The 13680-nt window shown below is 39.5% G+C and overlaps 1 protein-coding gene across 3 annotated transcripts in view; it reads left to right on the top strand.

Annotated features, from left to right (window-relative positions):
• The window catches only part of KCND3 (potassium voltage-gated channel subfamily D member 3), a 952509-nt gene that overhangs the window by 823948 nt on the left and 114881 nt on the right, over positions 1–13680 (top strand). For all 3 annotated transcript variants that reach the window (XM_069633321.1, XM_069633320.1, XM_069633319.1), the window contains exon 4: positions 11947–12048. In XM_069633321.1, the coding sequence (XP_069489422.1) occupies positions 11947–12048 (102 nt within the window). The remainder of the gene's footprint in view (positions 1–11946; positions 12049–13680) is intronic.

Here is a 13680-nt window from a genome sequence, read left to right as displayed (position 1 = left end):
ACCAAACATATAGCATGACCAAACTCAAATAACTGTGAAACATAGAAATATACCATGATCATTACTTCAATGACTGTGATAAAACTGTGACTAACCAGGGTCAACAGCAAAAGATATTGAATGACTCTTCCTTAGACGACCATGCTAGAAACGCAAATAACCACGGTCAATATTAAAGATATGCCATCATCATTCTCAGACGACTGTTAAAGAGTCATAAATAACCACAGTCAATGTCAAGAATACACCATGACCATTCCTAGAGTGAAAGAAATGTGAATTACCAGTGTCAATTTTAAAGATATACCCTGACCATTCCTTGGATGACTATGATAGAACTATAAATAACCATGGTCACATTTTAAAGATATACTATGACCATTTGTTGAATTACTATGATAGAATTGTGAAAAATCATGGTCAATATCAAAGATATACCATGGCCATTCCGTGACTGACTATAATAGAACCGTGAATAACCATGGTCAATATCATATATATACCATGTCCTTCTTCAGATGACTATGATAGAATTGTAAATAACCATGCTCAATATCAAAGATATACTATGACCATTCCTTGAATGTCTATGATAGAATTGTGAAAAATCATGGTCAATAGCAAAGAGTACCATGGCTTTTCCTTGGATGACTATAATAGAACCATGAATAACGGTGGTCAGTATCAAAGATCAAATATGACCAGCCACAGATGACTGTGATAGAATCGTAAATAGTTCAGGTCTATATCAAAGATATACCATGACCATTCCTTGCATGACTATAATAGAACCATGAATAACCATGGTCAATATCAAAGATGTACATAACAATTCCTGAATGACTTTTATGGAATTGTGAATAACCATTGTGAATGAGACAGATACCCAGGCAATCCTAGAGAGAACTGGGGTTCCAGGAGCACTAAACCAGTTTGGAGAGCCTGCTACTATTCACTGTCGATATGTTGGAATCACGGGAAAGAGAGAGAGAGAGAGAGCTGGAGAGAGAGAGAGAGAAAGAGAGAGAGACAGAGAGAGAGAGAGAGAGAGAGAGAGAGAGAGAGTCTGCAGGGAACTGCAACAGATTTGTGGCTATTAGCTCTAAACCTTGTCTTGAGTGCTATACCGCTATGTACTATGATACGGGCCCAGATGAGCATTTAGATAGGTTTGGTACATGAGATGGGGGTGGTATGGCTAATGGTCATATTAGAGGCATATCAAAATCAATATTTGAATTGATGGAAGGTGAAGTTAAAATGTGTATTCGTGCACACATACGTGTGTGTGTGGGTGTGTGTGCGTGTGTGTGTGTGTGCATGTGTGCATAAGTGTCTGAGTGTATCTGTGCGGGGGCACATGCTTGCCTGTTTGTGTGTACATAAACATATGTGTGTGTTCATAAGCATGTTTGTGTGTGGGCGCACACATGTGGGTGTGCATATGTACATACATGTGCATATTTTAATTGATGCAAGGCGAAGTGGAAGTGTGTGTGGGGTGGGGGTTATACGTGTGTGTGTACGTGTGTGACATCCGTTACCCATGTCCTTTAAGCCTGGACGCTCATGTTTGTTCAGCATTGGTACCAAGGCACCCTGCTAAACTTGTGGTGAAATTATTTGAAACAGAATATATAACAGACCATGGTATGGCCTTGCACTTGGAAACGGATATCAATATTTAGCTCTGGCCGACTTCCCAGAATGCATTGCAAACACTACACTGCCCTATGCTGCATAGTCTGGTGCATATATTATGCATGTCTGAAGTGGATATCCAGCCTGACTGTGTGATTTATGAGTGCAGCTATACAATGGGCCCTAAAGGGTATTAGTCACCAGAGATGTTACCACATACCTTAATATACCTCAAACATAGAAGAACATTGTGCCTGTGAATGTCAGACACACAGCATTCCGAGGGGACATTTGGCCAACACGTCTTGCAGGGTATACGCCTCATGTATTTTCCTATTTCACTAAATCTATAATAAATCTGATTCACAAGAGGCACAGGACACTGCGCAGATAAAAAAAATGAATATCAGGCTGATATATAGCAGCACTTCATGTCGTGTTCCTTATTATATATTAGATGGATGGTACACAATTGATTTACCTGAGAAGAACTGAGTTGGACATGCCCGGGATCCAAACTTGAGATGTGCAGGCTGGCCCCAGTGCAGAAGCAAGCGGAATACCTATTCGCTAAACATGTACACATCAGAGCCCAATTGATTTTGCTGTACCCAAAATGTATTTCAAAAAGTTATTGTGGTGCCTTTGACCATTTCCTGAAAAATATCATGGCAGACTTTTCTCAGATGACGGTTATAGAATAATAATTAATCATGGTCAATGTCAAAGACATACCATGTCATTACTTGAATGACTGTGATAGAACCATGAATAACCACGGTCAATAGCAAAGATATTCATGATTCCATGACTTTTCCTTGGCTGATTAGGTTAGAACAGTGAATAACCATGCTAATTATCAAGGATATATCTTGACCGGCATCAGATGACTGTTATTGAATCATAAATAAACATGGTCATGTACACATGACCATTCCTTGAGTGACTATTATAGAAATGCCAATAACCATATCGAATATTAAAGATATACCATGATCATTCCTGGGAGGACTATGCTAAAGCGTGGATAGCATGGTCAATATCACAGATATACCATGCCCATCCTCAGATGACTATGATACAATTGTAAATAACCATGGTCAATATCAAAGATATACCATGACCATTCCTTGAATGACTGTCATAGGACATGAATAGCCATGGTCAATAACACAGATATACCATGACTATTCCTGGAATGACTGTGCTAGAACTGTGAATAACCATGGTCAATAGCAAAGATGGATATGCCATGACAATTTGGTGAATGGCTATGCTAGAACGGTAAAATCTCATGGCCAATATTAAAGATCTACCATCCCCATCCCCAAATGACTATGATAGAATTGTAAATAACCTGGTCAATATCAAAGATATGCCATGACCATTCCTTGAATGACTATGATAGAACTGTGATTAACCATGGTCAATATCAACGATGTACCATGATCATTACCTGAATGACTCTGATGGAATTGTGAATAGCCATGGTCATAGCAAAGATATACCATGACTATTCATGGGATGACTATGCTCGGACCGTGAATAACCTTGGTCAATACCAAAGATATAGCATGACCAAACTCAAATAACTGTGAAACATAGAAATATACCATGATCATTACTTCAATGACTGTGATAAAACTGTGACTAACCAGGGTCAACAGCAAAAGATATTGAATGACTCTTCCTTAGACGACCATGCTAGAAACGCAAATAACCACGGTCAATATTAAAGATATGCCATCATCATTCTCAGACGACTGTTAAAGAGTCATAAATAACCACAGTCAATGTCAAGAATACACCATGACCATTCCTAGAGTGAAAGAAATGTGAATTACCAGTGTCAATTTTAAAGATATACCCTGACCATTCCTTGGATGACTATGATAGAACTATAAATAACCATGGTCACATTTTAAAGATATACTATGACCATTTGTTGAATTACTATGATAGAATTGTGAAAAATCATGGTCAATATCAAAGATATACCATGGCCATTCCGTGACTGACTATAATAGAACCGTGAATAACCATGGTCAATATCATATATATACCATGTCCTTCTTCAGATGACTATGATAGAATTGTAAATAACCATGCTCAATATCAAAGATATACTATGACCATTCCTTGAATGTCTATGATAGAATTGTGAAAAATCATGGTCAATAGCAAAGAGTACCATGGCTTTTCCTTGGATGACTATAATAGAACCATGAATAACGGTGGTCGGTATCAAAGATCAAATATGACCAGCCACAGATGACTGTGATAGAATCGTAAATAGTTCAGGTCTATATCAAAGATATACCATGACCATTCCTTGCATGACTATAATAGAACCATGAATAACCATGGTCAATATCAAAGATGTACATAACAATTCCTGAATGACTTTTATGGAATTGTGAATAACCATTGTGAATGAGACAGATACCCAGGCAATCCTAGAGAGAACTGGGGTTCCAGGAGCACTAAACCAGTTTGGAGAGCCTGCTACTATTCACTGTCGATATGTTGGAATCACGGGAAAGAGAGAGAGAGAGAGAGCTGGAGAGAGAGAGAGAGAAAGAGAGAGAGACAGAGAGAGAGAGAGAGAGAGAGAGAGAGAGAGAGAGTCTGCAGGGAACTGCAACAGATTTGTGGCTATTAGCTCTAAACCTTGTCTTGAGTGCTATACCGCTATGTACTATGATACGGGCCCAGATGAGCATTTAGATAGGTTTGGTACATGAGATGGGGGTGGTATGGCTAATGGTCATATTAGAGGCATATCAAAATCAATATTTGAATTGATGGAAGGTGAAGTTAAAATGTGTATTCGTGCACACATACGTGTGTGTGTGGGTGTGTGTGCGTGTGTGTGTGTGTGCATGTGTGCATAAGTGTCTGAGTGTATCTGTGCGGGGGCACATGCTTGCCTGTTTGTGTGTACATAAACATATGTGTGTGTTCATAAGCATGTTTGTGTGTGGGCGCACACATGTGGGTGTGCATATGTACATACATGTGCATATTTTAATTGATGCAAGGCGAAGTGGAAGTGTGTGTGGGGTGGGGGTTATACGTGTGTGTGTACGTGTGTGACATCCGTTACCCATGTCCTTTAAGCCTGGACGCTCATGTTTGTTCAGCATTGGTACCAAGGCACCCTGCTAAACTTGTGGTGAAATTATTTGAAACAGAATATATAACAGACCATGGTATGGCCTTGCACTTGGAAACGGATATCAATATTTAGCTCTGGCCGACTTTCCAGAATGCATTGCAAACACTACACTGCCCTATGCTGCATAGTCTGGTGCATATATTATGCATGTCTGAAGTGGATATCCAGCCTGACTGTGTGATTTATGAGTGCAGCTATACAATGGGCCCTAAAGGGTATTAGTCACCAGAGATGTTACCACATACCTTAATATACCTCAAACATAGAAGAACATTGTGCCTGTGAATGTCAGACACACAGCATTCCGAGGGGACATTTGGCCAACACGTCTTGCAGGGTATACGCCTCATGTATTTTCCTATTTCACTAAATCTATAATAAATCTGATTCACAAGAGGCACAGGACACTGCGCAGATAAAAAAAATGAATATCAGGCTGATATATAGCAGCACTTCATGTCGTGTTCCTTATTATACATTAGATGGATGGTACACAATTGATTTACCTGAGAAGAACTGAGTTGGACATGCCCGGGATCCAAACTTGAGATGTGCAGGCTGGCCCCAGTGCAGAAGCAAGCGGAATACCTATTCGCTAAACATGTACACATCAGAGCCCAATTGATTTTGCTGTACCCAAAATGTATTTCAAAAAGTTATTGTGGTGCCTTTGACCATTTCCTGAAAAATATCATGGCAGACTTTTCTCAGATGACGGTTATAGAATAATAATTAATCATGGTCAATGTCAAAGACATACCATGTCATTACTTGAATGACTGTGATAGAACCATGAATAACCACGGTCAATAGGAAAGATATTCATGATTCCGTGACTTTTCCTTGGCTGATTAGGTTAGAACAGTGAATAACCATGCTAATTATCAAGGATATATCTTGACCGGCATCAGATGACTGTTATTGAATCATAAATAAACATGGTCATGTACACATGACCATTCCTTGAGTGACTATTATAGAAATGCCAATAACCATATCGAATATTAAAGATATACCATGATCATTCCTGGGAGGACTATGCTAAAGCGTGGATAGCATGGTCAATATCACAGATATACCATGCCCATCCTCAGATGACTATGATAGAATTGTAAATAACCATGGTCAATATCAAAGATATACCAAGACCATTCCTTGAATGACTGTCATAGGACCATGAATAGCCATGGTCAATAACACAGATATACCATGACTATTCCTGGAATGACTGTGCTAGAACTGTGAATAACCATGGTCAATAGCAAAGATGGATATACCATGACAATTTGGTGAATGGCTATGCTAGAACGGTAAAATCCCATGGCCAATATTAAAGATCTGCCATCCCCATCCCCAAATGACTATGATAGAATGGTAAATGACCCGGTCAATATCAAAGATATGCCATGACCATTCCTTGAATGACTATGATAGAACTGTGAATAACCCTGGTCAATATCAACGATGTACCATGATCATTACTTGAATGACTCTGATGGAATTGTGAATAGCCATGGTCATAGCAAAGATATACCATGACTATTCATGGGATGACTATGCTCGGACCGTGAATAACCTTGGTCAATACCAAAGATATAGCATGACCAAACTCAAATAACTGTGAAATATAGAAATATACCATGATCATTACTTCAATGACTGTGATAAAACTGTGACTAACCAGGGTCAACAGCAAAAGATATTGAATGACTCTTCCTTAGATGACCATGCTAGAAACGCAAATAACCACGGTCAATATTAAAAATATGCCATCATCATTCTCAGACGACTGTTATAGAGTCATAAATAACCACAGTCAATGTCAAGAATACACCATGACCATTCCTAGAGTGAAAGAAATGTGAATTACCAGTGTCAATTTTAAAGATATACCCTGACCATTCCTTGGATGACTATGATAGAACTATAAATAACCATGGTCAAATTTTAAAGATATACTATGACCATTTGTTGAATTACTATGATAGAATTGTGAATAACCATGGTCAATATCACATATATACCATGTCCTTCTTCAGATGACTATGATAGAATTGTAAATAACCATGCTCAATATCAAAGATATACTATGACCATTCCTTGAATGACTATGATAGAATTGTGAAAAATCATGGTCAATAGCAAAGAGTACCATGGCTTTTCCTTGGATGACTATAATAGAACCATGAATAACGGTGGTCAGCATCAAAGATCAACTATGACCAGCCACAGATGACTGTGATAGAATCGTAAATAGTTCAGGTCTATATCAAAGATATACCATGACCATTCCTTGCATGACTATAATAGAACCATGAATAACCATGGTCAATATCAAAGATGTACATAACAATTCCTGAATGACTTTTATGGAATTGTGAATAACCATTGTCAATAGCAAAGACATACCATGACTATTCCTGGCACGACTATTCTAGAACCATGAATAACCAGGGTCAATATCAAAATATACCACAACCAACCTCTGATGAATGTGATAGAATCATAAATAACCATGGTCAATTTCAAGGATGCCATGAGCAATCCTTGAATGACTATAATAGAACCGTGAGTAACCTTGGTCAATATCAATAATGTACCATGACCATTAATTGAATGACTGTCATAGAACGGTGAATAGCCATGGTCAATAGCAAAGACATAACATGAAAATTCCTTGGATGATTATGCTATAACCATGAATAACCATGGTCATTATTAAAGATATACCATGACCAACCGCAGAATACTGTGACAGACTCGTAAATAACCATGATCAATATCACTGATATATCATGACCATTCCTTGAATAAATATAATCAAACCGTTCATAACCATGGTCAGTACCAAAGATATACCATAACCCTTCCTTGGATGACTATGGAGAAAACAAGGATAAACTCTAAAATGTTCGCACCTTGCCTCGTTGAACTGCACTGGCTCCCTTTTCAAGTATGCATCACTTTCAAAACCTGATGGTTCATTTATAAGGTTGTCTCTCTCTAGCCTTCCAGTTATCCCACCACGAACCTCTGCATCCCGTGAGGCCAACAATCCACCAGAAATAAGCACCTCGGCAGACTGGAAAAAATGCTGATGCAGGAAAAAAAGATCAGCTGTCTCATCTATAACCCTTGACCCTGGCACTTCCTCCCCATCAGCAGTAGACTTGCCCCCAGCTTCCTTCAAGTGACTGCTCAGCCACAACATCCAACACTTCACCCTGCTCTCCTCTCTGAGTGTAACCTGTACCCGGTGCCAGCCCTCTGCTGCTGCGTCTCTGTCTTCCCAACCCCCCTGCCCACATGTAATGTCACGGCTACAGTACCCTTCTTCTCGTCACACTGCTCTGTAAAGCCCTGTATTATTCTCAAAAGCTAGGTTCATGCTCAGTAAATGCCCCAAAATATTTATAAAAGAAGAGTAGTCAATATCAAGGGCGAGCCATCAACATTTGTGGAGGATTACCAAGAAGCCAAAGATTACCGTTATTTGACAATAAACCAACAAATGGGTTGCATTGGAGCAAATACTATTTTTGTTGGGGCTTTCACCCCATGAATAAACCCCTGAATTGTTTTAAGAGTAACTACATAGCCTAACGGACAAGCTTCTCGTTCATTTCAGATCCTGAATGTATCATGTGTGAAAGAAGCGTTGGCCAACTTAGGCTTCGAAAGCCACAATTGCCTCTCACAGCTCATTGTTGCCATTCAGAAAGCTAAGTCTGTCTAATGTGCTTCTGAAAGGCTTCTCCGATGTCTGTCTGCCATGGCTTTGAGCTATCAATGTCAAAAGCCCACTTTGCCATCGGCAATCTAGGGCGTAATCATAACGGGTAAACACATGAAATGGATTCTGAAATCATATAATTTAGATGTGTTACTTTAAAATATTATCTTGTAAATACCCTGCTGAGACTGCTGGCTATTGCTCTAATTAGGGCTGCTAATTGAGCTAAATTGTAGTGTGGAAAGCAAATCATTTGCATCCAGAGGTAAATATGATATGGTTGCTGTCTACTGAATCGCCGTGATAATTCCGTTTCATGGTTTTCCGAAGGCAGCATGTGAATTGACAATTCACTTCTCATGAGGCGGGCTTGGGTGGGCGGGCAACGGCAGACCCGGGTAGCCAGGGTTATTACCAAACCAGGAAAGGATCTAGATCAGCCCTGACCTGAGATGCTGCATGCTTCTAGTTCAAAATCATGAGCATGGCAGACAACGCTGTCAAGGATGATTCGCCATAACGCTATGAGGATGTCACTCTCGGCGGAGTCAAACGGATGCGATGACCCTGCTCATGAATACACCTACAAATATCTAGCTGTATTGTTTACAAATATTTTAATTTGTCATAATATCTGAACTGTATACACTGCTAATCAAATCATATCAGGGCACATAGGCCAAAACCTGAACATATCCACCGTAATGACCTATTCTGTGGCCAGTGTTATAAAAGGGTGTATATGCTGAAAGTATGAGCAAAGAATGAATGGGCAGGGGTGTCCAAAACAGTACCAGTCCAATTTCTCTAACTGATGACTGGTTTGGGGATGACAGTCGTTTCTATGCCAGCCCTCGTGGGTAACCGAGGACAAGCTCATGCATTCTGGGAGGAGAAGAGTTTGGTTGTACAGTATCTATCAAGACGAAATGGGCCAGCGGTCTGCAAATCTACACTCTACATATTTTTAGACTACAAGTCCCATCAGCCCTAGCAAGTATAATACATGGTAAGGGATCTTATGATTTATAGTCCAAACATCTGTGCATGTTTTGTTTGTAAAGTTCTGCAGCAAGCATTTTCCAAAATGTGAGATCTTGGGTGTTTGCAGCATGGGGTGGTGGGAGAGGGAGGGGAGATGGTCAAAGTGAAGTGGAGATTATTTGCCTGGATCTTGTTTAAGAGGGTTGGGGAGATTCTGGCAGCCACCTGCGGGTGAGACATGTGCTTTGGAATTCCCTTCTGACCATTGTGGTTGTTCTGTGTTTTCTGCTGGACTATTTGTCACATGGACCTTCATTTGCTCAACTCTGAAGTAACATTATGATCAAACAAATGGTGCTGTGTATATTTCTGCATAGTGGGTTTTCCCAAATAGAGTTCCTTTCCTAAGAATTCTGGTAAGTTGAAGGACTACAGGGTAGGATCTTCCTTTCCAATAAATCAAAAAAGGTGGAACCAAGCTGTTTCTCCAACATCCCAACTTCAATAAATAATTATTCTTGGTATTATTTGTGAATGCTTCTTCATGTGCACACACATTGGGAAATGAGACATGTCTAACACGCTATTGTAAGATATGTATGAATTGTGAATGCTGTGTTAGGCACTTGCCCATTCTTGTTTATTGTGAAAAAACTGATTTAAAATTATTGTTTGTTTGTTGGATTGATCCAACAATCAGGAGGACTACATTTGTAGCTGGGAGGCTACACGGTGCAACACCGGTTCGATCCTTGGGTACGCGCTTAGATACGTCTGGGTATTAAGCGTGTTGTAAATAACCAATTATGCAACAAAATCTGCTCAAAGTATTTTGCTGCATTATTCGATAAGAATTAGTATTACTAGGTAGTATTACATTTAAGGGTTCCTGGTTAGCCTTGAGCATCCAGGGATAATGTAGATAAACAAACAGAAAATCGACAAAGCTATATTTTGTCACACTCCCCTCTTTTCTAAGTTTGTTTGAAGCCAGTACTATGCAGACTCTTAACGTTTCTTAAAGATATCTGTTTTATTAATTCAGAACTAACCAATCTTGTATAAATCTCTCTTTATGGGGATAACATTTTAAACAGTTCATTTATACACATTCATTTGGCCAGACAAAAAAGGCCTTCAACATAATATTTTCTACAATAAAAACAACATATAATTTCTCTTGGACACAAAATCTGGACGCTGTTGAATTACAGTGTCATTGTTCCAGTTATTTTCCTTAGTTGTATAGGGCCTGTCCTAGTCAAAGCAGTGCTGGAGGTTGCTGTGTAGGAAGGTCGACACAGTGTGTTTCGACTGTCTTGTCAACAACTGCAGTGAATTAGGTAAGCAGCCTTCATCAGGACGATAACGTAATTATCAAGAACATCAAAGTGTGTGTAATGTGTCTTATTCAGTAGTGGCTTGTCCCCTATTTTTGCGGGTGGGAATCCCTACTATTGGGCGGAGTCCAAAAATGGAAGCACAATGCGTCACCATTCTTAGGAAGGGAATCTGCTGCCATAGACCAGTCGTGGGGATCCAGTGCACGTCCAAAGGATGGGAGTGGGGATAGTTAGTACCGCGCAGCAGTCCTGTTCAGAAGTTACTGGTTGCTAGGCTGGCATTGTGCTTCCATTTTTGGACTCCGCACAATAGTAGGACAATTGACTATGCATGAGGAGGGTTCTTCCTCATCTCTTACAGAGTCGCGCATTGCTCGTCATGATGAGTTTGAAAACATATATGAAAGAAAAAGAAGAATTATATATTCTTACTTCCTCATGTTTTTTTTAAATTTCTTTTGTAATCACATTATAGACACAGGAAAGAGTTGCAATACTACTAACCGGTTCAAAACAGCCCCCACTACTTAGTGAAACTCATGAGCACATCTAAAGGCCATCACACATCCATTACTTGTCCTCAATTTAACCCTCAAATTACCCAAACACCATGAACTGCCAGAAAGAAAATTGGATCCTAAGATCATTCTAGAAATAAACTCCAGATTCACCATTTCCTTCCAACCACACATCAGCAGCATTCTTCATCCTTCCTGCAAACACTATCCGTTCTCTTTGCTTAGCATGCCCTTAGGTAGATAACCTATTTTGTCATGTCAGTTGCTCACTTTCCCACTCTGCTCTCTCCCTCTCTCGCTTCCACCACCTGCCTGTCCCTCTACACAGTCTGCTTTTGGCACACTAAGACCACTACAGCGGTCCAAGGTCCAAATGACATAACACAACACAACAGTGATTTAAGGATGTGGTGTAGAAAGTGTGAACTAGTTTAATAGAATTTAGTATATGCAATGTCATTAACTGCTCCTTATGAATATCTGACTTTGCTGACTATGCATATAGACCTCACTGTGATATTAATCTTACGATATTGCTTTTATTTACAGAAAGCCCGGCTAGCCAGGATCAGGGTGGCAAAGACAGGGAGCTCCACCGCGTATCTGCACAGTAAACGAAACGGACTGCTGAACGAAGCCCTGGAATTAACGGTGAGCTTGGATAAAGTTGTTTAGTTCAATTGTATTCTTAGTCAGAGACTGAGAGGGGGAGGGGACTGCGTGTGGTGTGGGGGGAGTCGGTCGGCGCATGGGGAACACGCCCTAATGTGGGTGTGATTGTTTGTATACATTTTTAAAAAACAAAGAATAATATGAGTAGTCTGTAATAAGATTGCCATTTTCATACAGCATATGTACACCCTGACATATTTGAAAACATTTGAATTATTAATTGTTGAAAGACGGATATGTTTAACTTATAGGGTGTGGTACACAGCTTACATTAGATTAACGTTTTATTTGTGGGTTCAATATTTAATCTATTTTTGAATGAGTTGACAAAAACATATTTTAAAAGTCACCAGTTTGCATAAAGTGTATGCTTTAGAGTTTGCTGGGAAAAGATACATATTGTGGTTCTTTCAGTTTTAGGATTTTTTTGGCAGTACTGTGACAGATTGGCACCTGCGAGGCACAATCTTCCGAATTCTTTTGAAATTACATGACAAAAGCAAGAAGGACAATAAAGGAAGACTTTCCCCTTATCCCTGTCATTAAAAGGTTGTGCCATTCTTTATATATAGGAACATTAGTTAACCATTCCCCAGGCCTTATCTTGTTTACTAGAGACTGATTTGCCCCCATAATATTAGCTTGACCAAACTTAAGATTTGTTTTGTTAGTTTTTTTGTAATAAATAGACTATTTTTGGCATCTCTCCTATATTGCAGTTCTCAGCTATTCAATGTGTCCATGTTGATGTTTATTCTGTCATCTAAACATCACCTTTCAATGGCAGGGGAGGAATGTTAGTGATTTTAATGTAAAATGTGTTTTGGTACAGAGTGTTGTTTTTGTATAGACTTGCATGGACATTCATTTTATTTACTACTTGCTGCACTGTCATCATTTGAACACTTCCTCTGCTTATTTAACTCTCTTGAGATACAGCCTGCCTTTGGTGTGAGGAGAAGGTTAATAGCATTAATCCAGACATGTACCCCTTGCTCTGGGTCCCAAGAGCATTCTGCAATCTAAGGTGTTTTTGAATAAGACTCTGATGGCCATTCGCCATTGATTATGTGGTTAGGGATGATGGGAGTTGTAGTCTAAAATATCTGGAGATCAAAAGTTTAAATCCCCTGTCTCAGAGAGACACAGCACAACAGCCACACCTTACAAATGCATCTCAGAGAGGCAGAAATGTGTGCCTGGGAATGCTAGTAGTACCCCTTTTCAGAGGAGTGCCCATTTTGGTGCTTTACTGAAATATTTTGGGTAGGGGCAGATTTATGTGCAAAGGGATGTATGTCCTCTGTTAAAGCACAAAGAGCTACAAGGTGATTGTGAACCTACTGTGTGTGTAAGATCCCAGGATAATTTTCTGTGTTCATTCTATGAAGAAGGACTCTCACATTTTTGGGAAGCTTTCAAATCTTCAAATGATTACTCACTCAAATTGTTACAGGCTTTGCAAAAGGGTAAAACAGCAGTGCTTGCCCACGTAAAGGCTGCAGTACCAAGTTAGTTCTTTTTCAAATAAGTTAGTTGGATGGCAAAAGGTTGTACATGAAGTAATAAATCTGACACAGAAAGACTAAGGCCCTCATTACAGTTTTGCCG

Source organism: Ambystoma mexicanum, chromosome 13 (genome assembly GCF_040938575.1).
Source record: "Ambystoma mexicanum isolate Mex_15411 chromosome 13, UKY_AmexF1_1, whole genome shotgun sequence".
Lineage (NCBI taxonomy): Eukaryota > Metazoa > Chordata > Amphibia > Caudata > Ambystomatidae > Ambystoma > Ambystoma mexicanum.
This window is presented reverse-complemented; position numbering and strand designations above follow the sequence as displayed.